This window comes from Tenrec ecaudatus, chromosome 12, assembly GCF_050624435.1.
Source record: "Tenrec ecaudatus isolate mTenEca1 chromosome 12, mTenEca1.hap1, whole genome shotgun sequence".
In the NCBI taxonomy this organism is placed as follows: Eukaryota; Metazoa; Chordata; class Mammalia; order Afrosoricida; family Tenrecidae; genus Tenrec; species Tenrec ecaudatus.
In genome coordinates this window covers 52,953,985-52,978,255 of record NC_134541.1, presented here as the reverse complement: position 1 = coordinate 52,978,255, position 24,271 = coordinate 52,953,985, and the positions used below count along the sequence as shown (strand labels likewise).

At 40.3% G+C, this 24,271-nt stretch overlaps 1 protein-coding gene across 4 annotated transcripts in view; it reads right to left on the bottom strand.

The window, feature by feature from the left end:
* Positions 1-1,038: 1,038 nt before the first annotated feature.
* Positions 1,039-24,271, bottom strand: part of KIZ (kizuna centrosomal protein) — a 174,980-nt gene continuing 151,747 nt past the window's right edge. For 3 of the 4 annotated variants that reach the window (XM_075564044.1, XM_075564045.1, XM_075564046.1), the window contains 4 exons: positions 18,119-18,223; positions 14,225-14,321; positions 3,839-3,882; positions 1,039-1,171 (listed from right to left, as the gene is read on the bottom strand). In XM_075564044.1, the coding sequence (XP_075420159.1) occupies positions 1,065-1,171; positions 3,839-3,882; positions 14,225-14,321; positions 18,119-18,223 (353 nt within the window). In that variant the 3' untranslated portion in view covers positions 1,039-1,064. The remainder of the gene's footprint in view (positions 1,172-3,838; positions 3,883-14,224; positions 14,322-18,118; positions 18,224-24,271) is intronic. The other variant, XM_075564047.1, reaches the window with a different exon arrangement.

The window sequence follows — 24,271 nt, the reverse complement described above, 5'->3', positions numbered from 1 at the left end:
GGCTTTAGCTATTGTCAAATGTTTTTTCTGTGTTGACTGATATGATCATGTGGTTCTTTTTTAATTTATGTGGTGGATCACATTGATTGTTTTTCTTTTTTTCAAAACCATTTTATTGGGAGTTAATACAGATATAACGTCATTCCATAGTTCAATCACATCAAGCACCATTACACAATTGCTATCACAGTCAGTTTCAAAGCATTCTTTTCCTTCTTGAACTCAAAACACCTAACAGAAATCAAGAGGTTCACCTCCGATGGCAAAACACGTTTGAGAAAACCCCCAATATGAACTAACAACAACACAAAATACAGGAAATGTTGAAACCCAGATCAGGCCAACCGTGCATCAGAGGGGTGTCAACGGACAAGGTGTGAACTGTTCCAGGCGGGTTTATCATTTTGATCTTCTGTGGTCCTCTCGTCAATGCCCGGTTTGGCAACCAGTTTCTTCCCATCCTCTGTTGGGAAGAGAGGCTTATCTCACAGTGATTGCTTTTCTAATGGTGAACTGTTCTTGTGTACCTGATATGCATACCACTTGATTATGGTGTACTATTTTTTTGCTATCTTGTTGGATTCAATTGACCCTAAATATAAGGGTCTATTTTCAGCTTCTTAGTTATAAATTCTATGTAGATCAATACACTACTAAGTGAAATGAATCACTAATAAATTGTTACATCTCATTGTTTTAGTTACTGTAGTTTTGTAGCACATTTCCGAATAGGGAAATGTGACTACTGCAAATACTTTTGTCTTTCATGATTGCTTTGGTTGTTCTGCTGAGTTTCCATATGCATTTTAGAATTAGCCAAAACATGTCTGCAATGACGTCAACTGGAAATTTTATGGGTGTTGCATTAATTGCCTTACTTTTTGATAACACTTAAAAACACAGGCTGATTCACACTTATGCCATGAAATTTCACTTAAGGCAGCAATGTGGTCCTACGTTTTTGCATCGAATAATTAGAAAAGTTAAAAGGATTTGCTTATTGTGGACATCACAAAGGAACACAGGCTTGTTTAAAACTTTTTATTTCTAACTGCTGCTGTAACTTAATAACTATTAAAATCATCAGAATCATCAGCAGATGTGTTACGGTTTCCAGGACATAAAGCAGCTTCAATTTCTGAGTTGCTGTCATCAGACTCACCCCAGAAGGCTGGAAGACAAAACCAGACAGACATTAAATCTTCCTGCATTCTAATTAGCTCTGGTGAATTGTGTTTGAAACAGCATTGCAAGATGACCAATTGGAGAAGTGGCTGGTAAAAGGTCTAGCAGATACACCACGTGATGCATCTGACCAGATACACTTGGAGTGTATGTTTATACTGTACAAATCTACATCCTTCCCAAGGAATTCAATGCATGGTTATGAAAAGCACTGTTGTACCCAGTTGTTTCCTATGTGACCCCAAAATCAACCAGTACTTCTCACTCATAGTGACCCTGAAGGACAGAGTAATAGTAATAGTGCTTCAGAGGGTGTTCATGACTGCAAATCTTTATGGGAGCAGAGAATTCATGTTTCTTCCACAGTGGCTGGTGGGTGTGAATGACGAACCTTGCTGTTAGCAGGCCAACACTCAACCTAACAGGACTACTTTTGCCATATCACAGGGCTTAAGAGTCAACAAGGACATATGGTCAGTTGGAGTCTTACTAAGCCTGATACCACCTAGTGTTATCATCTCAGTTGCTCCTCCTTTTTTCTCGTTGTTTCTTTATGAGAACAGAGAGAAGGAAGAGATATGGTGGAGGAATAGATAGTGATATTGACTCTGAGAACAGTATATTATGTTTATTTGGGAGGGGATCCCCAAAAAACATGGGGAGAGAGTAAGGAAGTGAATGCAGGGAAGAAGGGAGGCCAATGAAGGTATTTCAAGGAATGGAGGCTGGTTATGGGCAACTGGGGCTTATCGTGTTGGGGATCCTCTGAGACATTGTAGAACACATCCCAAATTATCCCTGCAGAGTAAAGAAGTGGGGTTACTTATCTACGAACCTACATCTCTTGGTTATGGAATGTTGTTTGGGGACATTAACTTGCTTGCTCTTTGGACTGACCTGTGAGGTGACAATGCCCCCAGTGGCTAGAGAAAACCCTCAGGCACAAGTACACAATGATTCCATGCAGAAGGCTCTATGGATGGATGGAAATAGTGGCTGAGATGACTTCCAGAGGGGTCTGATCGGATGGAGTGGGCCCACCCACAGCATTTACTACATTGACTATCTTCAAACACATAGCTTGACCTTTCAGCTCTTAGCTAATATCTTATATGAGGGTAAGTAAAAAAAGTATTGCTGAGAAATTATAGAAACCTTTACTAATTGAAAGTATTCCCCACCTTCTGAACTGACTTCTCGGCCTTGAGTTTAACTGGCCCATTAGATCCCCTCAGAAGCCACTGTTCTGAATGAATCTTTACTTTTGAAGGCGCCCTAATGAGACTAAGACAGTGCATACTGGGAGAACTTGTCAGCAGCCATTCCTTGATTGCAGACATGCTTAAACACATTGTGTCTGGAATTAACTAGTGTATTTTAGGAGCCCTAGTAAGACTACTTTTTGGCTTATTCTTGGATGTGGCCTGTCTTTTCCGGACAGCACCCTACAGTTCTATCTTACTGAGCAAACAGGCTTCCAAACCTAAAGTCCAAACTCAGTGCCATAGAGTCAGTTCTGACTCATAGTAATGGTAAGCACAGCGTAGCTCTGTCCGTGTGTTTCTGAGACTGTAATCCCTATGAGAGGAGAAAGTCTCATCTTTTTCCTGTGAGGAGCTGGTGGTTTTGAACTCTTGCAGTTAGCAGCTTAATGCACAACTCACTATGCCACCAGGGCTTAAGCTGAGGCTTAACCATGCTCAAAATTCACTACCATTCAGTTGATTGCAACTCATAGCAATTGCTCCTGTGGGTTTCTGAGAGGAAATCTTTATGGAGGTAGAAAGCCTCATCTTTAGCCCTCAAACTGAGGCTTAGGTAGGTTAAATATTGTAGGTCCCAACTACAGTGTTAGCGCCTGGCCAAGAAGTCACACTCAGTTTATATGACTCAAATCCATGCTCTCAATTATAAGCTACTGGTGGTAGGGTTGAAAGCAGAGTAATAGAGTCCAGCTTTGGCATGGAATCTGGCACAGTGTTCCTGTGGAAGGAGGGGCCTCGATGGATGAAGCGGAGCTGAGTGAGCCAATGAGAAGGGAAGGAACTACTAGAAAGGACAGGGATGTGGTATTTCCAGGGAAAGCTGATTGTGGCTAGATCCAGAGAGGGCAGGACCGTGGGAAGAACTAAGGTGGAAAGCAGGGCTGAGGCCAGGCCACGAAGAGGAAACGAAGGTAAAACGACCGAGCCAGGTTTCGGGTGCTGGTGGCCAGGTGGATGACACCCAGAAGTTAGGGAAGGGTTAGCTATGAGGAAAAGAGCCTACTCTAAGAGCCTTGTCATTCACAAAGGAAATAGCAATGTGTGTACCAGTGATAATCCTGTGAGAGACAGAAAGATTGTGGGTACAGTAAGCTTTTCTTAGTAATCAACTTAGATAAGCAGTCAGGATCCCCTGGAACTTCATAGCCGCAAACTAAAAGCTAAGCACCTGTGGCCCATTGCACACGTGTGCTCCAGTCACGGATTACTGGTGATGTTGTCTCCAGAAGCCAGGAACTGAGGCTCTCCAGGACCAAGATCACCCTGAGCGTTACAAAAGCTTCTCCTTTGATCACAAACATGGTGCAAATCATGTGGAAGCACACATATCCGGCAACTCTTTTTGAAAAATACAGAATAGAAAGTTTGTGTCTGGTTGTTTCTCTTACCTTTAGACTTTAAGTTGACAGGCAGTTTCCTTTTGTTTTCATGCCTGTTTAAAAAGAAGAGAAAAAGGTCCTAAGTTCTGGAAGGGATAAAAAGGAGACTCAACTTTTCATAAGGCACATATGTTGATTACTGAAAGCCAGAAATTTCACATTTATTCTCAAAGTTTTAAAACCAAACAATGTCCGAGTCCTCTGGGGCAGAAGGGTGTCTGTGCCGGGCAGCACTATGAGCGCTCACCCTGGCCAGTTCTGTGGGAACACAGCCAGCACTCAGTATGCAGCCTCCACCGCACTTCCCAATAGTTGGTACCCTAGCCTCCTGGATGCTGGCTAGTCTGTGAATTCATCACACCTATCCCTTTACGGACGATTGGAGGAAGGTTTATTAATAACCTGTGATACGTAGATGGCACAACCTTGCTTGCTGAAAGTGAAGAGGACCTGAAGCACTTGCTGATGAAGATCAAGTATTGCAGCCATATGGAATAAGAAGACCCAAATCCTTACAGCTGGACACAATCACATGATAAACAGAGAAAAGACTCAGGTCGCCAAGGATTTCATGTTGTTTGGATCCACAATCAATGCTCATGGACCCAATGGTCTAAAGATCAAAAGACACATTCCATTGGATAAATCTGTTGCACAAGACCTCTGTGGCATACTGAAATCAAGCATTTTACTTTGAGGATTAAGTGCATCTAACCCAAGTGTGCTAGGTAGGTTTATTGTGCCAACCTGGCCAATAGGAACAAATGAGATTAATCAGGTTGCAGTTTGATTAGAAGGCAAAAAGATAAATAGCTCTGCCAGGCCCACCCCTGTCTCTCTTGCTCTCTAGTGATCGGACCAAGGTGCTGCTGCTCTAACTAGTTCTTTGCCTCAACCTGTGTGCTACACCACCTGTGGGCCAAGCCAACCCATGGATCATGGAACCTTTCGCTAGAGCTTGAGGCTCTTTCAAGCCCTGCTTTGCCACGCTGCTGGTGTGTACATTACCTGAGCTTGAGGCTGGTGGATCCTGTTGCCTTGCATTGCTTCAGTTTGATATCCCATCAGGGCCTGCTTCCCTAAGCTCCTGACCTACTCACTGTTGCTAACCCACCTTACTGTGTGCTGTCTGTAGGCAGACTCTGCTTGCCTTGCCTGAGGGAGGACTCCGCTGTCTGTTTCCTAGACTTTGGACCCCGCAGCCTACATGAGTTAAAAGACTTCAGTGTATTAACTGTTCCATGAAAATGAGTTGAACTGAGCCCTCTGTTCTGCTGTGTAGACCAATTAGCTGTCATATTATTTTTTGCGGTATAAACCTATCTATCTATCTATCTATCTATCTATCTATCTATCTATCTATCTATCTATCTATCTATCTATCTATCTATCTATCTGAGTGTCCTGGTTTTGTGTCTCTAGAGAACTCTGCCTAACACAGCACGACATGGTATTTTCAATCGCAAGGCATGTTAAAGTTGGAAAATGAATAATGCAAACCAAAGAAGAATCAATGCATTTGAATTGTGGTGCTGCTGAAGGATATTCAAAGTACTGGGTACTGCTAAAAGAACACACTGCCCTGTATTATAAAATGAATGGCCAGAGTGCTCCTTAGAGCAAACGATGGGCAAGACTTCGTCTTACATACTTTGGACACATTGTCAGGAGAGACTTGTCCCTAGAGAAGGACATGATACTTGGTAAGGTGGAAGGGCAGCTAAAAAGAGGAAGGCCGTCAATGAGATGGATTGACACAGTGGCTTCATCAATGAGCCCAGGCATAGGAACAATTGTGAGGATAGCACAGGATCATGTAGTTTTCATGTTGTTGTACATAGGGAAAGCATCGGTTGGCCCTGATGCAATGTCACCTAACAACCACAACAAAAACAAGAACAACCAGAACAACAACAACAACAACATCTAGCTCCACAAAGTCTGGGTTCCAAGACAATTTGCTATTCTTTTCTATTATGTTCTCCCTTATGATCAGGATTCTTCTATCAAATCTCTGATTGAAATGCTCAATAATGGTGGTAAGGCACTATGTAGTTTTTCTGGTCTCATTGCAAAGGAGGCCCTTGGTCATGGAAGCAATTAGTCATATAATCTCCCTTCTTTGTTGCTCCAGGAAAAGAGAAAACAATAGGTGTGTCTTGAATAGTTGCTTGCAAGCCTTTTAAAGACCCTGGATACTACACAATGAACTAGGAGATAGACTAGAAGCACTGAACATGTTATTTGACCAATTAGGATGCCTGATAAAACCATGACCCTGTACCTCCAAACCAAGGAACCAAATTCCATGAGCTGTTTGGTTATATGAAACACACCTCAGCAGTTTGGTCGTATTTGTAAATATAGCTTTCAAATACTTTTTGCCAATTCAACTTTTCACAGGAATATAACTCATTAACAGAACCTCGAATAAGCTCTTGATGAGATTTTTTTTCATCACTATAAATTGAAACTCAGTCCTCTATAAGGAATCATTTCCTCTACCTGCGCCTTTTCACCCCGAATAATCACTAACAACTACACTTTTTTCTTTTCCTCTCAGGTATGTGACTAGTGAACAGTGCATACTATAATTGTACATAGTGCACTGTATAATAGTGAACAGTACAATGTTTGTTATTTAGTAATTTACTTATTTCATTCAGCACACTGTCTTTAAGGATGTAGCAAAATGTCAGTCTGCACCATGATTAGAATTACTAAAGGCCCCATGGAGGTCACTTATAATATCCCTAAAAAAAAACTGGTAAGTAGTCACTAAAGTGGAACAGGAAAATATGTACACCTTAGATATCAGACTGGATTTTGAGCTCACACTCAACCACAAGCTCTAACTTAAGAATAACCTGTTCTCGTGAGATAGCTCCGCTCAATACTTACTGTCATGAAGGGATCATTGAAGATAAGGATGCTATAGCAAAGTGTGGTGAGGAAATCAGATGCAACCTGCTATCAGAAAGAATAGCATCTGGAGTCTTAAGTGTGTATCTTAAAACAAGCAACCATCTAAATAAAGTGACGAAGTCCTGGTGGTGTAGTGATTATGTGTTGAGCTGTGATCCACAGGCCAGCAGTTTGAAACCACTAGACACTCTGCAGGAGAAAGAGGGGCCTCTAAAGAATTAAAGTCTCAGAAACTCATAGGGACAGTTCTACCTTGTCCTGTGGGGTTGTTATGAATCAGCATCGACTCCATGGGAGTAAGTTTATTTGGGCGTAGGTGACAGGTAAGCCCGCGTGGAAGAAGCACATTAGCCCGTGTGATCCAAGGACCATAAATAACAAAATCCAGAATCAGAGGAGTGAAATGTATTAGATATAACTTCAGAACATCCATTTTGCAGAAGGATACGGACGACAATTAAAGGCCCATATATACTTGATTCCATGTGGAATAAGCTTCCATTGATACCCTCTGACCACTGACCAGGGCCGGGAAAAGCCCTGTTCACAGAGAGAATATATCAGAAAGTGAATTATTGTAGATATAGTCAGGTTAAAATTTAACATCTTGTCATTTGTTTTCCCTTTTAACCCATTCTTAATTTGTACTATTTTACATCATTTTCTGCTTCCTTTTGAAATAATAAAAAAGTAACCAATGTATTAAATAAGTTGTATAGAAATTTTTAAATCAAAGCCTAATCCCCTGTGTAAACCTTTGCTAAAAACACAATAGAATCGTATTCAAGACTTCATTTTTCTAGCCGAGGAGTAGTGGTTCACTGCATGTCGATACCACATTTTGCTTACTTGTGCATCTGCTGATGGACATTTGGGGTGTGTCCACCCTTTGTCTATTGTGACGAGGGCTTCAATGAACGGTGGCATATAAGTCTCGGCTTTCAAGTGTTTGGGGCACTGCAGCATTACTCATGATGGCAAACTGAAGGAGACAACTTAAATGCCCGTCAGTAGAGGGATGGATAAATGTGTTAGTGGTGTCTGTGCCATTGGGTTAATTCCGGCTCCCCACAGCAACTCTCTCTGACAGGGTAGTCCTGCCCACAGGATTTCCAGCACTGTGACATTTATGCAAGTAGTGTCTCCACTTTCTCCCGCAGAGTCGCTGGTAGGTTTGAACGGCCATCCATTGCATCGGCGGTCATGCTCTAAACCACTGCGTTACAAGGGCTCTAGTAAAATGTGACCATACCTATTTGTGTGTAAAACATGGTATATACATAACATGGAATACACTCATAGAGAAGTCAAGATTAGTTCTCTAAATATCTTACAATATGGATGCACCTGGATGACACTGTATTAAATGAAATAAGCCAAATATACAACGACTTTATGTTCTTACTTTTCTGAAATGGTATAAATAGCTAAGTATATAAAAGCTTATGCATATTACTGAATGTTAGAGGTGAGGGATGAAGGGAATTCACCTGTTAGTTGGTAGACACTTGTTACTTTTGGTCATGCAAAAGTGAATGCCAAGTGAGGGGGAAATGTTGCCAAGCTTGACCAAGAGTAAAAGATAGCACACACACAAGAGGGCCTTTTAGTAGTTTCTATGAAATATGTAAAATGACACATGTAGTAAAATTATGTGTGAGCACATATCCATGTATGCAGACATGTGTGTATGTATGTATATATATATATATATATATATATATATATATGGAAGCCTGCATGTGTGTATGGACACACATTTATGGGTATTTCTTATATATAAGCATATACTTCATGGGATCGCTTTTCTGGGTGTGTAGGCTTAGGACCACTGTCTTGTCAGATAACTTGATCAAATGGAATAATGAGGCTAATAAGGTTTATATTCTAGACCTCCATTTAGGGAGTAGGGTCTTAAAAGCTTGCAAGTGGTTAAGACACAAACATTGGTCTCTGCTCACGTGGGACAAAAGAGAAAGATAACCAAAGACTCAAAGGAAAAATCGAGTTTCTTCAGGATGAATCATCTGCATGAATTATAGCCTCATCTACTCTGAGACCTGAAGACTTAGCTGATGTCCAGCTTCTATTATAACCTAGGTCCATCTAGAAGATGGATCTTAATAGAATGAGAGAAAATGTAGAACGGAACTTTAAGTTCTTAAGAAAAATCCAGGCTTGCTCGACCCCTTGTGACTAGAGGACTCTAAGATTACTACAGAGTAAAGGAGTAGCCATGTTCACTGATAATCTTGGGGAGTCCACTAGTCCCAAAATGAGACATAGAAAATCTAGAAATAAGAAGCCCACTATGAAATTATTACAGAGAGTTTACGGGTTATTGACCCCCGTACCTTCACTATGTGGGTGTTGGAACCCAGAGAAGTTAAGGAATGTGTCCCAAGAAATCCAGAGCTGGCAGGCTGGGAAGCTACCCTGGCCAGCCTGTTATGCACAGGTGGGAAGAGTCCTTGCAGCCATTTAGATCCTTGCTCATACATCTACTCATTCACTCCGAGAATGTCACGAAGATGACACTTTCATGTCTTGTTCTGTGCTAGGGCTAGAGTAGTAAACAACACAGGTTTCATCTCTGTACGTAACCAGTGGGGGACATGTCAGAATAACTATGGTGACACATATCAAAATGGTGACAGCGAGTGGAGCTGAGAATGCTCTCCAAGGGCTATGTGCCTAAGACCTGCATGCCCTGACCTTTGGGGTCAGGGGTCAGATAGGTTTTCATAAGCAGACAGATGGCAGTTGAGAAAAACTCCAATAGGCTCTGAGTAAGTGTGCTCACCACCCTGCTTCCTGAACAATGAGGGTGCATAGGGGATGTAATTGCCAGAGAAGTCCTAGGAAAACAAACTGAAGAAAGGCATGTTATCCCCACAATGTGTCCATACCGTCATAGAAAACTCATACATATAACTTTGTGGACTGTCTTACTCCCTGGTCGGGTAGTGGCTATAAGTTATACCTTAACAGAAGATCATCAATTTGAAATCATCAGCTGTTCCAGGGGAGAAAGACAAGGCTTTCTACTCCCATGAAGAGATAGTCTCGGAAACCCACAGGGGCAGGTCTACCCACTCTTAGAGGGTTGTTATGAGATGGTATCGATTCGATGACAATATATTTGGCTGATTTTTCAGCCCTGGTGCATCATGTCACAAAGAGGTGGGGCACTTGGGCTTGGGTGGACAGTAGGGCTATATACGGAGGCTCACTCATTTTGGATGCTCAACAGTTATCTCAATTCTAATACGGTGCGTATAGTAGTGAGTACCTGTAAACACATGGTTGGGCTACAGGTGATGAAGACGACAGAAGTAGGGCAGAAGAGGCATTTTGTACAGCCAGATCCTCTTTGTGAGGGACATCTAGAAGGTTAGGTGTTAAGCCTGAGAAATCTCGTGGGCATCAGCCGGTCATGAAGCGGGATAGGAGTATTCCAATAAAAGTGTGGGAGGTGACGTTACAGCACAGGAAACAGTATGCAATAGAGGGCATGACTCAGAGTAGAGCTGCTAACAGTGATCAGTGAGCAGAGGTGTGGTGGCAGAGATTGGGGTCCTTAAAGTGTCCTGAGAGGGGTGTCGGATACTCCTTGCTGGCCTATGAGGACACTTTTGGAAGGAGCTGAACTAGGGGCCAGCCTTAATGTTAGCAACACATTGATTGACCTTCAACCTCATGGTCAAGTTAACTGTTTAGAGAAAAAAATTCTGCATTACCAAATCTAGCTACATTTTGAGACGTCAGGGGCATGTCAGATGGGTTTAGGAGAGAACTGTCCAGGGATCAGTCTACAGCATTGGGGAGCATTATGAACAGGCTCTGAGTCCAGTGTCCTTTCAGTTCTGGGACCCTATTATAGTCCGAAAAGAACTAAGGGATGAGAAGATGTGGTTACAAGACTCTGAATTCTATTATTTATAATGACTGTTAGCTGGAATAATTACTAATGTTTATCAAATAGCATCTTCAGCTATGGTTTTTCTAAAAATAGATATGTTCAGGAGAAATACAAGCCAAAACAATACTCCAGAAGCAAGGAAATCCCAACAAATGTGCTAAGAAATCTGTAAATACTAATTAAAAAATGTAAAGACAAACCGGTCTGAGAATTTTAATTTGACAAAGTCCGAGCGCCCTCTGATGGTTAACTTGGGGCCCTGCAGCAGATGTCAATTTTAGCTGCATGGCGTCATCCTGTTACTTCCTTCCCTTTTATCAAGCAAGCGATTGCTCTTTTCTGCTCTCTACAAATAAAATAAGTCAGTGGGCTTATTATAGAAACCCCCCCACCCAAAACGTGAAATATTTGAAAAGCTGCCAATTCAATACAATTTAAGGATAATACAGAATTGTTAAGCCAGAGACACAAACAGGTGCTAATACACGAGGACCTAAAGTATTTAGAAGAAAAAAAATCATTTTTTATCTCACGGTATTGTTGGTTCATTGTGATCTTTAGACTGTTCTCTGGGGAAAATGGCACAGCCACCAGGAAGATTAAAAGGCATACCAAAGCACCAGCTGCCCGCTGACGCCCTCAGCTGGCCGATCCCATGGCGTGCAGGGCTGGCAGGGAATGCCTCCCACTGCAGGCTATCTGAGGGTCCTGCCAGGCTGTGGTGACTGGGCGACTTCTGCTACCTTTCCCTCAGGCAATTATGTGATAAATACACATGCTTTTCTTTTGGTAAAAAAGTTAGATGAAGGTACATGGCATGTTGTTAAAATATACTCTCCATTGACTGAACGGATCGTGGAGAGTGCAAACTGCTTGGTGGGGAAGGTAGAGCGAGACAATGCTTGCTGAGGCAAGGAAGCTCTGGCATGCACCACTGGACAAAAGGGAACAAGTGGTCTTTACTTGTAGAACAGCTTCCTACTAGGACCCATTCCTTCATACATTACGCCTTTCAGCTCCACTCAACCACAAAATGATTTTGCTGAAGCAAATACAATAGTAGACAAAGATTTACATTGAAAGAATATTTAATAATAAACTGTAGCTGATCTGCCTACTTGCCCATGATTTATAATACAATAAACATTGGATTCTATTACGGCTCATGCACTGAAGCCGTTCCTCTGAAAAATGGAATATGAAAGCACTCGGACTCTACCACCATCACGATAAAATGAGCATGTATAAATGTGCTAAGAGTATCTCTTTGCATCTTTTATAGCTTGTGTGTATTAATCTGTAACACTTATTAAGAAAGTCATTGCTATGCAAAGCAGCACCCAATCCCTTTCTCTGGCTATTCAACAGAGTGCACTGTTTAGCCAATAGGAGGGACCCTCTGGCCCTCATTCTGCATTCATCACAGGCAACATTTGCACAATGTATCTCTCAAAGGCTGCTGAAAAGAAGGCCTTAATACTCATGTAAACAACTGCAAACCAATTACTTAATGAATCAGGCCCACACATAATGAGGTGCAGACAAAGAGCTATAAATGCATTTTTTGCGCCCAATCCGCTGCTTTAAAGTGAAATCCCTCAGCTGTAGTTTGGGCTTAACTAACACATCATAATTATTGTCTCTAGGACACCAGAGAAGCCATTTTTTTTTTTTTTTTTTTAGGTAGAGCAGGATTTTTTTTTCTTTCTTTTTTGAGATTGCTCATCAGCTCACTGACAAAATAGAGCAGAGAATAAATTTTAAAAGTGCTACAGCAGTACTGCGCCGTTATGTTTACTCTCAAGCACTGGGTTTCGAGACCACTTGTAAAAGCAATACAGCTCAAGGAGTGACTAGAATAAGTGGGATCCTTAAATGCAAGCCTCTAAGAAATTTCAGTGAATCCAGCCACAAACAGCAAAATCAGAGCTCTCTCAAGCCTAGAATGGCGTATTAACAACCCGAGTCCAGCACCAGAACTTTCCCAGGAAAGATGCTCTGCCAAAGCCACTCCTTCAACGTCCAGACCTTGTCGTCCATGGATTATTATCAAGTGTCCACAATCAAGACTGTCTGACAGGACTTTAAAAAAAAAAGAGGCTTATGAGATTATTTATAATTTATTTAGGATATTAATTTCATGCAGAAATAACAATAACAAAAAGGCCCCACCTCAAACTGAAGAGGAGAAAAGTTAATTTTAGTTTAATGAAATATAGACACAAGATGTGAAATTATCAGGTTGATAAAATTCCCTAAAAAATCCTGTTGCTTTTGAAATGTATTTTACAATTAGCCAAAGAAAATATACAAAGATAAGAATTAGGTTTCTCATTACTTCTAAAATATAAGGAAATAAACACTTTTAATATTCTTTAATTACTAAAAGGGATGCATTATTAAAGCCAAATAATAGAATTTATTTTTTTTAAATTTTCTTGAGAAAATTTAAGACTTGAACTCAGCATAAACTCATAAAAACACAATGTGTTAAAACTTTTCCTGTCACATAATGTATTGTATTTTACTTTGTTTAAAATATGGATTAAACACTTAGTTATTAAGATAATAATTCCTAATAATTAAATGAGCAGTCCCTTAACATTGAACTTGTGAGGTTTCTAAAAAGGAAAAAATTAATGCAAAAGTCAGTCTTATTTTATGATCCTAAACTATTAGTACATACAAATTAAAATGTAAATTTTCATGTAAAAATACTATAGTTCTAGACCAAATACTTTTATCTTCTGGGATCTTATACATGTAAAGTTCCTGTTTTAAAATTTCATTGAGAGAGTAATTAATTAAAATATAATATGATAGATCATTTTTAAGGACACTTGTTAACGAAAAATAGTATTAGAAAATGGAACTTTCTATGGTGTTTTAAATTATATTTAACTCAAAGCCAAAAGGTAGGTATTTCATCAGACCTAGAAACGCCTTCTCAAGGATCTGATGGCATTGCATGATTAGTATTGTATGTTGACACAACTCACTTCACACTGCTCAGAAAACATGCCAATGCTGCAGTTGGACACAGTGAGAAGATAGATTTTGCTCTTGTGGAAAAAGCAGCCGGAAAAGGAAAGGATTCTCTCAGTTAAATGTTTGGTTCAAATGAAAATGAATACAAATTGTCTATCTCCCAATTGCTAGTTGATATATCAGCTGTCTCAAAAACTAGAAACATGCCACTTTGTTTCTCTTAAGGCCTGATGTTTTCTCTCTGCCCTTTTTCTAACAACTTCCTTTGTGTGGTCTCTAAGCAGTCCTACTGCGAGCAGCTGTAGATGCTAATTTGTGGTTCACTGAGGTGTCAACTGAGTCTTAAACCAAGGAAACAACAGCTGCAAAACAATACTGAGCTCTGGTGCAAGTATTTTCAAAGGTAGACTAAGTTTCAACTGTTATTTTAGATAAACAAAAACCCAAACCATAACCCTCCATCGTTACACAACAAAATAATACACAGGCAGAGTTAACTCATTGCAAAGGGACAGTTTTCATCTTGTAGCTGCTATTCAGAAAGGCTTCCACGGCTTTACCTTGACAAAGGACTTCCTTTGTTTGATGAAAAACTCTCTTGCGAAGCGATTTTGTTAGTTGTCTTTGTCTTGAATGTGCTGCTGGCGATATTCAGACCTGTGATGAGCACCAACATGGAGAGTGTCAGCCGCCACGCAGGGGTGAAGCACAGCGGAGGAAGGTGCAGCCCCACAAGTTTGCTAACAGGGCTAAGATGCTGCTAGAGCCACAGAAGGCACGGGGGCCTCCGAGGCAGGCCCGCCGGCCGGCAGGTTCTGCTTTAAATAACCAAGATGCATGTGCAAGCATAAGCGCCTTATTCACATTGCTGTAATTCACGGGCAGTGGTCAGTTTCTAGAAATTGGATCTCAGAATAAAACACTGCTGCTGGTACCTACCTTACCTACCTCTGAAGTCCTCCACCAAATCTTCTATTTTACAACTCTAGTGGAGGCTAAATTCCCATTGAAACCTGAAGGCCACTGGCTAGCCAGCCTGGAAAGGTCAGTGAGAAGAATGCACAATAAGATTCTGTCCCAAACTGGTGCACCTGACCTAACCAGCAGGACAATCTCCGACTCAGCCTCCGTGCCTCCTCAGCCTTGATGCTTTTGCTATACTTTTGGTTCTTAATTGGTTCTTGGAGATCATAAATAGAGATCATATTTTAAAATGGCATTTTCTGAGTTTCAAACCCTATAACCTACTTGCCTGCATGTAACTACTGCAAAACAATTCTCTTGACAATGCAGCCACTTTCAGGCTGAAGAGATTCTCCACATGCTCAACAGGACAAGGTCTTTTCAGACACGAAAACTCCGATATGAGGTGTAAGTGGCTTTCCTTGGTGACAAGACCAGAGACTAAAAGACTGAGACCTACAACGTCTCTAGTAGAAAGCAACTGAAACATGTGCTTCTTGAACACTTCGATTTGTGGGTGGTTTGTGCTTACCACGGCGTAAGTGCCAATACGGGGAAAGTTCATCTGGTATATGGAAACTTCAGTTTCCCTCGCTACTCTGAGCCCTTAGTCTCCTCCTCGTTAGAGCACGGGGAAGGCCTTAGGGTTACTGTGAAAGGTGGAGGTAAAGAGCAATGTGGGACCAGATGAAGAATACGTATAAATGTCTCACGCTTGGCAGTCACGTTCATAAGAAGCACTTTTGTGGTCCTAACGCAGGAAGCTCGGCAATCTTGAAAAGTATATAGCGCAAAAGGTAAAGTGAGTTAATGGAATGGAAAAGTGTTTGACCACATAACCAGTAAAAGACTTCTTCACTTAAAATAAACTAATGAACAAATACATTATTGATAGTGCCATAGTTTTTAAATGCATATCCAATAGATTACAACTTATATAAAATTTATTCATTCTTTGAACCTGTCTGACCAGCTGTCCAAAAAAAAAAAAAAAACATCTGTGGCATTCTCTTCTGAACTGTGTGTGACTAAAAACCAGTAGTAATGCAGGTGGGGCCTCATATGTAAAGTGAGGTGGCTGGATAAGCTCTTTTTAAGATCCTCCTAGACACTAGTTCTGTGACTCAAGCATGAAGAAGGTGATAAAAGTAAACAGTTTATGAAATGTTACATCTTCCCAAAGATATGATGCTCCCTATTAGGGCAGAGTAGGCTCCGTTTTAAAGTTACCACTCCATCCTCTGGTCTAGCCAGATTTGTAAGGTAGAATTAGGATCATGATAGTGGTGGGGAGGAAGCATTTAAGAACTAGATGAAAGTTGTATGTTTCATTGTTGCTACCTTTCACCCTGACTGGCTCTTCTCCTCCCTGCGATCCTTCTGTAAAGGGATGTCCAATAGCCCACAGATGGGCTTTGTGTCCCCAATCTGCACTCACCCTCATTCACAATGATATGATTTTTTTTGGTCCTTGATACTTGATACCTGATCCCATCGACACCTCATGATCACACAGGCTGGTGCGCTTCTTCCATGTGGGCTTTGCTGCTTCTGAGCTAGATGGCTGCTTGTTTACCTTCAAGTTTTTAATACCCCATACGCTGTATCTTTTGATAGACCAGAGGATGTACATTGGTACAGATAGGAACTAGAAACACAGGGAATCCAGGACAGATGACCCCTTCAGTACCAGTGGTGAGAGTGGCGGTACCGAGAAGGTGGAGCGAAGGTGGGTAGGGGTAGAAAGGGGGAACCGATTACAAGGATCTACATATAACCTCCTCTCTGGGAGACAGACAACAGAAAAATGGGTGAAGGGAGATGCTGGACAGTGTAAGATATGACAAAATAATAATAAAATTATCAAGGGTTTATGAGGGATTAGGGTGTGGGTAAGGAAGGGAAAAATGAGGAGCTGATACCAAGGGCTCAAGCAGAAAGCAAATTTTTTGAGAATGGTCATGGCAACCAATATACAAATGTGCTTGACACAATGGATATATGTGGGTGGATTGTGATAATAATTGTATTAGCCCCAATAAAATGATTTTAAAAATAAAAATGTTTCCAAGAAAGGAATCTCAGATTTGACAAATGTATTAAGTGCAATGGAGAGTACTTTGGAGATACTGTAGTTGTTTTGTAAAAAAGTTTAAATTCATAGATTGGAAAAAAATCCATTTTTTTTGGTATCCCCTCGTGTGTGTGTACAATAACAAGGGTTTGGGGGAGGGGGAGGGATGGGACAAAGGGGAACAGATATCAAAGAGGTCAAGCAGGAGAATATTTTTAAACTAATTGTGGTAACAAGTGTAAAATATTACTTTGTGACTGAACTATGAAATGTTATATCTGTAAGAACTCCCAATAAAATGATGATTAAAATAAATAAATAATAAAGTTATCACTACAACAGCAGTAAGCCAACCCCAGTGCATTTACCCTGCTGTAGTTTATTAAGTCCTAAGGGAAACCAAAATTTTGCATCAATTAACTCAGAAACACTAATATTTAGTTCTCCAAAGACATACAACTTTAAGAAAAGTGTGACATCTGAAGGTGATATTAAGAAATCACTGTTAATTCTGATATGTTAAATTACTACATGGTGGCTATGGAAAAAACAAGAAAGTCATTAGAATGTATTTCTCTATTAGTTTATTATTAATTCACTTTCAAAAAGGGAGTTAAGGTAACATACTAAAAAATAGGTATAATAAAACAAAAACCACTGAAAAACATCAAAAATATGATAAAGTGTAGGGAAACAAGAAAAAAACCATAAAAAATATGATAAAGTACAAGGAAACAAGAAAATTCCATAAAAAACCAAAAAGACGGAACCTTAGTGGCATAGTGATTGCAAGTCAGGCTGCTACCTACAGGATCAGCCACTGGGGGGAAAAGATGAGGCTTTCTACTCCTGTAAAGAGGTACAAACAATCTTGACAACTCAGCAAGGCAGCACTACTCTGTCGGAGAACGCGGCTGTGAGTCAAAATTGACATGATGGCAGTGAGTTTGATTTGAGTTTACATAGATACAACTGTCATCTTGGAATTTATAGTCTTTCAGAATTCAGAATGCCCGGACATTCTACCAAGGGAAGGCAGCCCAGCATGGCACTTCCTATTTGATTAAGAAACTAGGAGACCTGGGAAGGAGAGGGATTTGGAGTGTCTCTTGTGGCTCTTGAAACAAGTGGCTACTGTGACATATCAAGTGGGACTGAGGGACTTGTGAGGGCCACCTGCTGTGCCAGGCACAGACAGCACAGACTCAGCGAAAGAGGGACTGCCATCCCCACTCCAATCCACACCATTATATTGGAAAAGGGACTAGATCATTCTGACACAGTGACAATTTGTTACAAAGCAAATTCTAGAACCTTTCAAACAATGGCTTCATTTCCCTTAACATAGGCCTGGCCACTGACCTGACCATTTGACCATTGGCTTCAAGTGTTGAATCGACCCTTTGTGTTTACTTACCTGATAAATGTGAAGTGGAAACATCCACTTTTTGGAATCTGTCTTCAGTTTGGTGTATATTATCCTGAATGGTAGTAGACTGCTTCAACTGGTAGGCATTTGTTTCTATAGATAAAAAAAGACACAGAATATGAGTTTTCTCTTGCTAAGGGATAAATATCTTAGATTATTCCTACTAAGTTGTTGTTGTTGTTAGGTGCCCTCAAGCTGGTTCTGACCCAGAGTGATCCTGCACAGTCTTCACGATTGTTCCTATGCCTGAGCCCATTGTTGCAGCCACGGTGTGAATCCACTTCACCAAGGGTTTTCTTTTTCATTGCCCCTATACTTTACCAAGCATGGTGTCTTTCTCTGGGGACTGCTCCCTCTCCCCACAACACGCCCAAAGTATATAAAATTAAGCCTTGACATCTTTGCCTCGAAGGAGCATTCTGGTCATCATTCTTCCAAGATAGATAGACTTGTCCTTTTAGCAGCCCATGGTATTCCCAATACTCTTCTCTGGCACCACACTTCAAATGCATCAGCTCTTCTTCAGTCTTCCATATTTAATGCCCAGCTTTCACATGCACCCTGGCTTGGGTTAGGCACATCTTAACCCTCAAAGTAACAATCTTGCTTTTCAATATTCTGAAAATGTCTTGTGCAGTTGATTTCTCCAATGCAATATGTCATTTGATCTCTTGACTGCTGTTTCCATGAGCATTGATTGTGAATTCAAGCAAGCTAAAATCCTTGACAACTTCAATCTTTTCTCTATTTATCATGATGTTTACATATTAGTCCAGTTTTGAGGATTTTGGTCTTCTTTATATTGAGTTGTAATCCATACTGAAGACTGCCATCCCTGATTTTTATCAGCAAGTGCTTCAAGTCTGCCTCACTTTCAGCAAGCAAAGCGTGTCATCTACACATTGGAGGTTGTTAATTGACTCTTCTCCAATCTTGGTGCCACATTCTTCTTCATACGAGGGGGTACCCCCCCAAAAAAACCACCTGGAATTTTTTTTCAAAGCTATGTATTTAACTTTTTTTGTTTTACAACATAACCTTATCACCTTTGACGTACTATCTATTACACTTAATACATTTGTCAAATCTGAGATTCCATTCTTGGAAACATTTTTCAAACTCATCAGTTTGGATGGCTGACAGCACCTCCCTCGTTTTTTTCTTCACCTCTTCTATGTTGTCAAATTGCTGTCCTTTCATGTCTCTCTTCATTTGCAAAATCAAAAAGAAGCTGCATAGAGCAAGGTCAGGTGAGTCAGATGTTTGGGGAAAAGAAAGGCGTGCCATTTTTTGCCAAAATCTGGTGCACTAAAATGGCTGTGTGAGTAGGTGCATTGTGGTGCTTGCAAAACCAGTCCCCCATCTGCCACAAATCAGGAATTTTTTGCCCCACAATGTGGTGCAATCTTTTCAGAATCTCTGAATAAAAATCTTGATTAACAGTCTTACCTGTGGCACAAACTCCAAATGCACTAGGAGTTCACAGAACAAGGTTTGTCATCAATCAACATTTCACCTTGTGAAATGAGAAAGCCACTCATACACTTGAGTTTTCCCTATAGCCTTGTCCTTGTAAGCTGTGTTCAACATCACAACAGTTTTTGTGGCATTTTTCCTGAGCCGTGTGATGTTTTCTTAAATCGCCCATTACAAAAAATGAGGTTTGAGTACCACTGCTTTTCAAAAAAATTTTACTGTGACCAGAGAACCTTTCCAGGTGACGTCACTGGGTGCACGAACTCAGAGCAAGTTGCTTGATGCTTGCCTAGTGGGAAAAATGCACACTATGAAAGCTCTGTACCAACCAGTACAATTCTGATTTTTTGGGGTACCCTCTCATATAATCTAGCTTCTCTGATGATTTGCTCGGCCTACAGAATGAATAAGTATAGTAAGAGGATGCTCCATTGCACACCTTTATTTTAAACAATGCTGTATTCCCTTGTTCTGTTTGAACAACTGCCTATTGATATGTTTACAAGTTCCCCATGAGCACAATGAAGTGTTCTGGAATTCCCATTTTTCTCAAAGTTATCAATAGTTTGTTATGAGCCACACAGTTTAATATATTGGCACAGTTACTAAAACACAAGTAAACATCTTTCTGCTTTCAGGTAAGATTCATCTGACATCAGTAATGAAATCCTTTGTTCAATATCCTCTTTTGAATATGACCTGACCTGTGTCAGCTCCCTGTTAATGTACTGTTGCAACCACTGTTGGATAATCTTCAGCAAAAATTTATTTCCATGTGATATCAGTGATTTTGTTCTATAATTTGAGCATTCTGTTGGGTCGCTTTTCTTTGGATTGGGTATTAATATGAATTTCTTCCAGTCAGTGGCTGTCTTTCAAATTTCTGTACAGACACATCACCGTTTCCAGTGCTTCATCTGCTTGTTGAGACATTTCTATTGGGATTACACCAATTCCTGGAGCCTTGTTTTTGGCTAAATCTTTTAATGCAGCTTGGACTTCTTCCTTCAGCACCATTGGTTCTGGCTTATATGCTACTTCCTGAAATGATTAATGTTGACTAGTTCTTTTTGGTACAGTGACTCTGTGTGTTCTTTCCATCTTCTGTTGATGCTTCCTGCATCATTCAACATTTTGCCCATGGAATCTTTCAGATGTGTTGAGTGTTTTCTTTCTTTTTATTTTTCTAATTCTAGGTCTTTGCACATTTTATTGTAATATTTTTACTTTGTTTTCTTGAGCTGTCCTTTGAGAATTTCTATTCAGCTCCTTGACATCATCCTTTCTTTCATGTACTTTAGCTACTCCATGATTATGAGCAAGTTTCAGAGTCTATTCTGACATTTACTTTGATTTTTTCAATTTTTCCATCTTTTTAATGACTTTTTTGCTTTCTTTATGAATGATGTTTTTGATGTCCTGCCACATCTCATCATGTTTTCTGTCATTAGTACTCAATGCAGCAAAACTGTTCTTGAAATTCAGGTGGGATAGACTCAAGGTCATATTTTGGATCTCCTGGACTTGTTCTAATTTTATTCAGTTTTAACCTGAACTTACATTTAAGCAATTGGTTGTCTGCTCCATAATCAGCTGCTGATATTGACCTTCTCCATCTTCTCTTTCAACAAATGTAGTCAATTTGATTTCTGTATGTTTCATTTGGAGAAGTCCATGCCTTTTGTTTTCTTGTAAAAAGGTATTTTCTATAAGTAAGTCATTGATCATGCAGAATTCTATCATGTGATCTCCAGCTTCACTTCTATCACCAAGTCCATAGTTTTCCTAAGTTAGAACTTTTCAAATATATATAAATTATTTTTTTACCTGTCAATTTTCAGAAAGTATAAAATACAATCAATCAAGCAAAATCAATTTACGTGAACTCAAATTTCATGATTTAAGAACATGTGATGTGAGTTTATTTGAGAAGTTGAATTCCAGCCACTTATTTTGAGTGGTCTATGGCTAGACTCAACAGCCCAAGTAAATAATTACTGATGATTTCAGTTTTCGCTGGAGCAGCAACATAAATATCTAGACAGCACAGAACCCCAGAGCCATCCAGACCCTCTGGAGTACTCTCACCCTGACTTGAGGCTCACATCTGAGTGTGGAGGCTCTGGGAGAGACTGGAGGAGTACAGGAAAAACAGTGACAGCAGGATGGCTTAGGGACCCACAGAAAAAGTTTAACCAAAGCTTGTCTGGGGAAAGAAAGGGGGAGGTTGCAGGAAGCATAGCCAATTGCCTGAAGCAATCAGCAGCAACTTTAACCTTTTTTTGTTTGAAACAATTCCCTTGGCTTGGTAGATCATCTAAGAGTATATGCTGCTGTAGGTTTATTTGGGAAAGACTGTTGGAAAAGACAATTATTCAACCAGCCCAAGTGACACCATCTTCCCTATGACCTTCAGTCTTCAGATGCCAGGCTAGATGGAGGGCAGACAACAGGAATTTAGCACAGACCAATGAAAACCGTTTCTGGGCTGTTGGTGGCCTTCAGTAGCTATCTCCACGTTTTCATCAGCGCTGCAAAGGCGTTCCCACTGTCATCCTCACAGGCAGGAGGTCAGCTGCTTTTTGCTGGATCAGTTTAAGAACTTAACCAAGAGCTCCTTAATTACTGGATTAAAACAAACTAACGCCACACTGAAGAATAAAAATATGACTTATCTTCCCTTACTAAGAAGCAATCAAAATAAACACGATGCTTTGGAATGTTGAATGCCTGCTATGTAATTAAAATATGTATAGATCAGGGACTCTTTACTTGGAAGGGAACAGATCTGGAGGCAACATTTTGCCTTTTGTTTTTAATATTGCTGTATTGTGAAAGCTTCTTGGTGGGTTTAGACTAGTATTTAAAAAATTAAGAAGAAAAATATCAGATGTGGTACATGGAGAAAGGGAAATACTTTGTATTAACTTCTGTGTGCATGAGTCAAATACTGTCTTGGAATATATAAAATATTTCCTACTATAGGTTGATCCCACTAATCTACAATAGTACTGAAATGCTTTTCAGATAATGTCAATATGCAGATTACTTCAGGTATGGTTTTATTCCAGCATGATATGCTGTATAGTAATTTCAGGAGAGAAAAAGTATCGATAAGATTAAAGATAGAATGTATAATTTTATACACTCTAAAATGGTAACGTTAATTATTTTTAAAAGGTTAAAGCACCCTACTTTGCTTTTATTTTCAAAGAGCAATCAAAAAGCTTTCCAGTTTTTAGGATACAAGCCAAAATCCTAATGGTCCTACGCTCTTAGTGCATTTAAAGTCAGGCAATGGAGCAAACAGAATTTTAGAGGGGAAAATTAAAAAAAAGAAATCAACTTGATAAAACCTCAAACACTGGAACTTGGTGTAGTTTATAATTCCTTCACATCTATCATCTCAAGGTCGAGGAATTAAACTTCAGTAGGCTGACTCTTTTCTCAGATTCCAGGAAAATATACTCATTTACTTTCAGGAGAGGATTTCTGTGCGATATTAACAGTTGTAAGATGATTTCAGGTGTGTGGGGATTAAGTATTCTGTTCAAATACAAGTTAGTACTAATATTATTACTGGTCTGAAGCTCAAGGTATAGTAGATTTTATGTCAGCTTGAATTTGTATCAAAGTGTAGGGAAGAATCCAATCTATCACGTCACAGCATGATGATGCCTCCGTGGGGCGTGGGCTTTTTGTACAGGGGACACTGGGACTGCCTTCTCGCTTTAACTCTGCCTTAATCCTTGCTGGGAGTGTGTCTGCTTTCAGTGGTGCCCCATGCTGGCTGCCTGACCCTAAGAGTTGTTGATACCCTGCCACGTTTCCACCAACCTTGGATCCACATGACTCTGTACCCACTGGCCTGCGATCTCCCTGCTTCTCAATTCACCTTTTGGGGTCAGTAGTCAGCAGCTACACGAGTCTGAAGAAGGCCTCAGATAACATCAGACTTATTGGCCTAGAATGACTTTTTAAAAAAAGATTTATTATTAATTGGGATTGGGAAAGCTTTGCAAGCTTTCAATAAGAGAAAAACTAATCACCCACTGAGGAAGTGGGCAAAGGACCTGAACAGAAGTTTCAGAGTCGGAAATCTGAATGGCCAATAAACATATGAGAAAATGCTCCCGATCACTAGCCATAAGAGAAATGCAAATTAAAACAACTATGAGATACCACCTAACACCCTCAAAGATAGCCCAATTCAGAAAACCAGAAATCAACATGCGTTGGAGGGGCTGTGGTGAGATAGGAACTCTCATCCACTGCTGGTGGACCTGAAGGTATGTACAGCCACTATGGAAATAGATTTGGCGATTTCTCAAACAGATGGAAATCAAGTTACAATACGACCCAGCAATCCCCCTACTGGGCATAAATCCCGAAGAGGCAAGAAACAAACCACGGCCGGACATCTGTGCTCCAATGTTCATTGCAGCACAGTTCACAATCGCAAGGAGTTGAAAACAACCCACATTTCCATCAACAGACGAATGGATTAAGAAACTGTGGTACATACATACAATGGAGTACTATGCATCCCTAAAAAGCAGTGATGAACACATGAAGCATATCGACACAGGGGAAGAACCGGAGGAAATTGTGCTAAGTGAAGTGAGCCAAGCACAAAAGGACAAGTATAACATGAGTCTGCTCAGG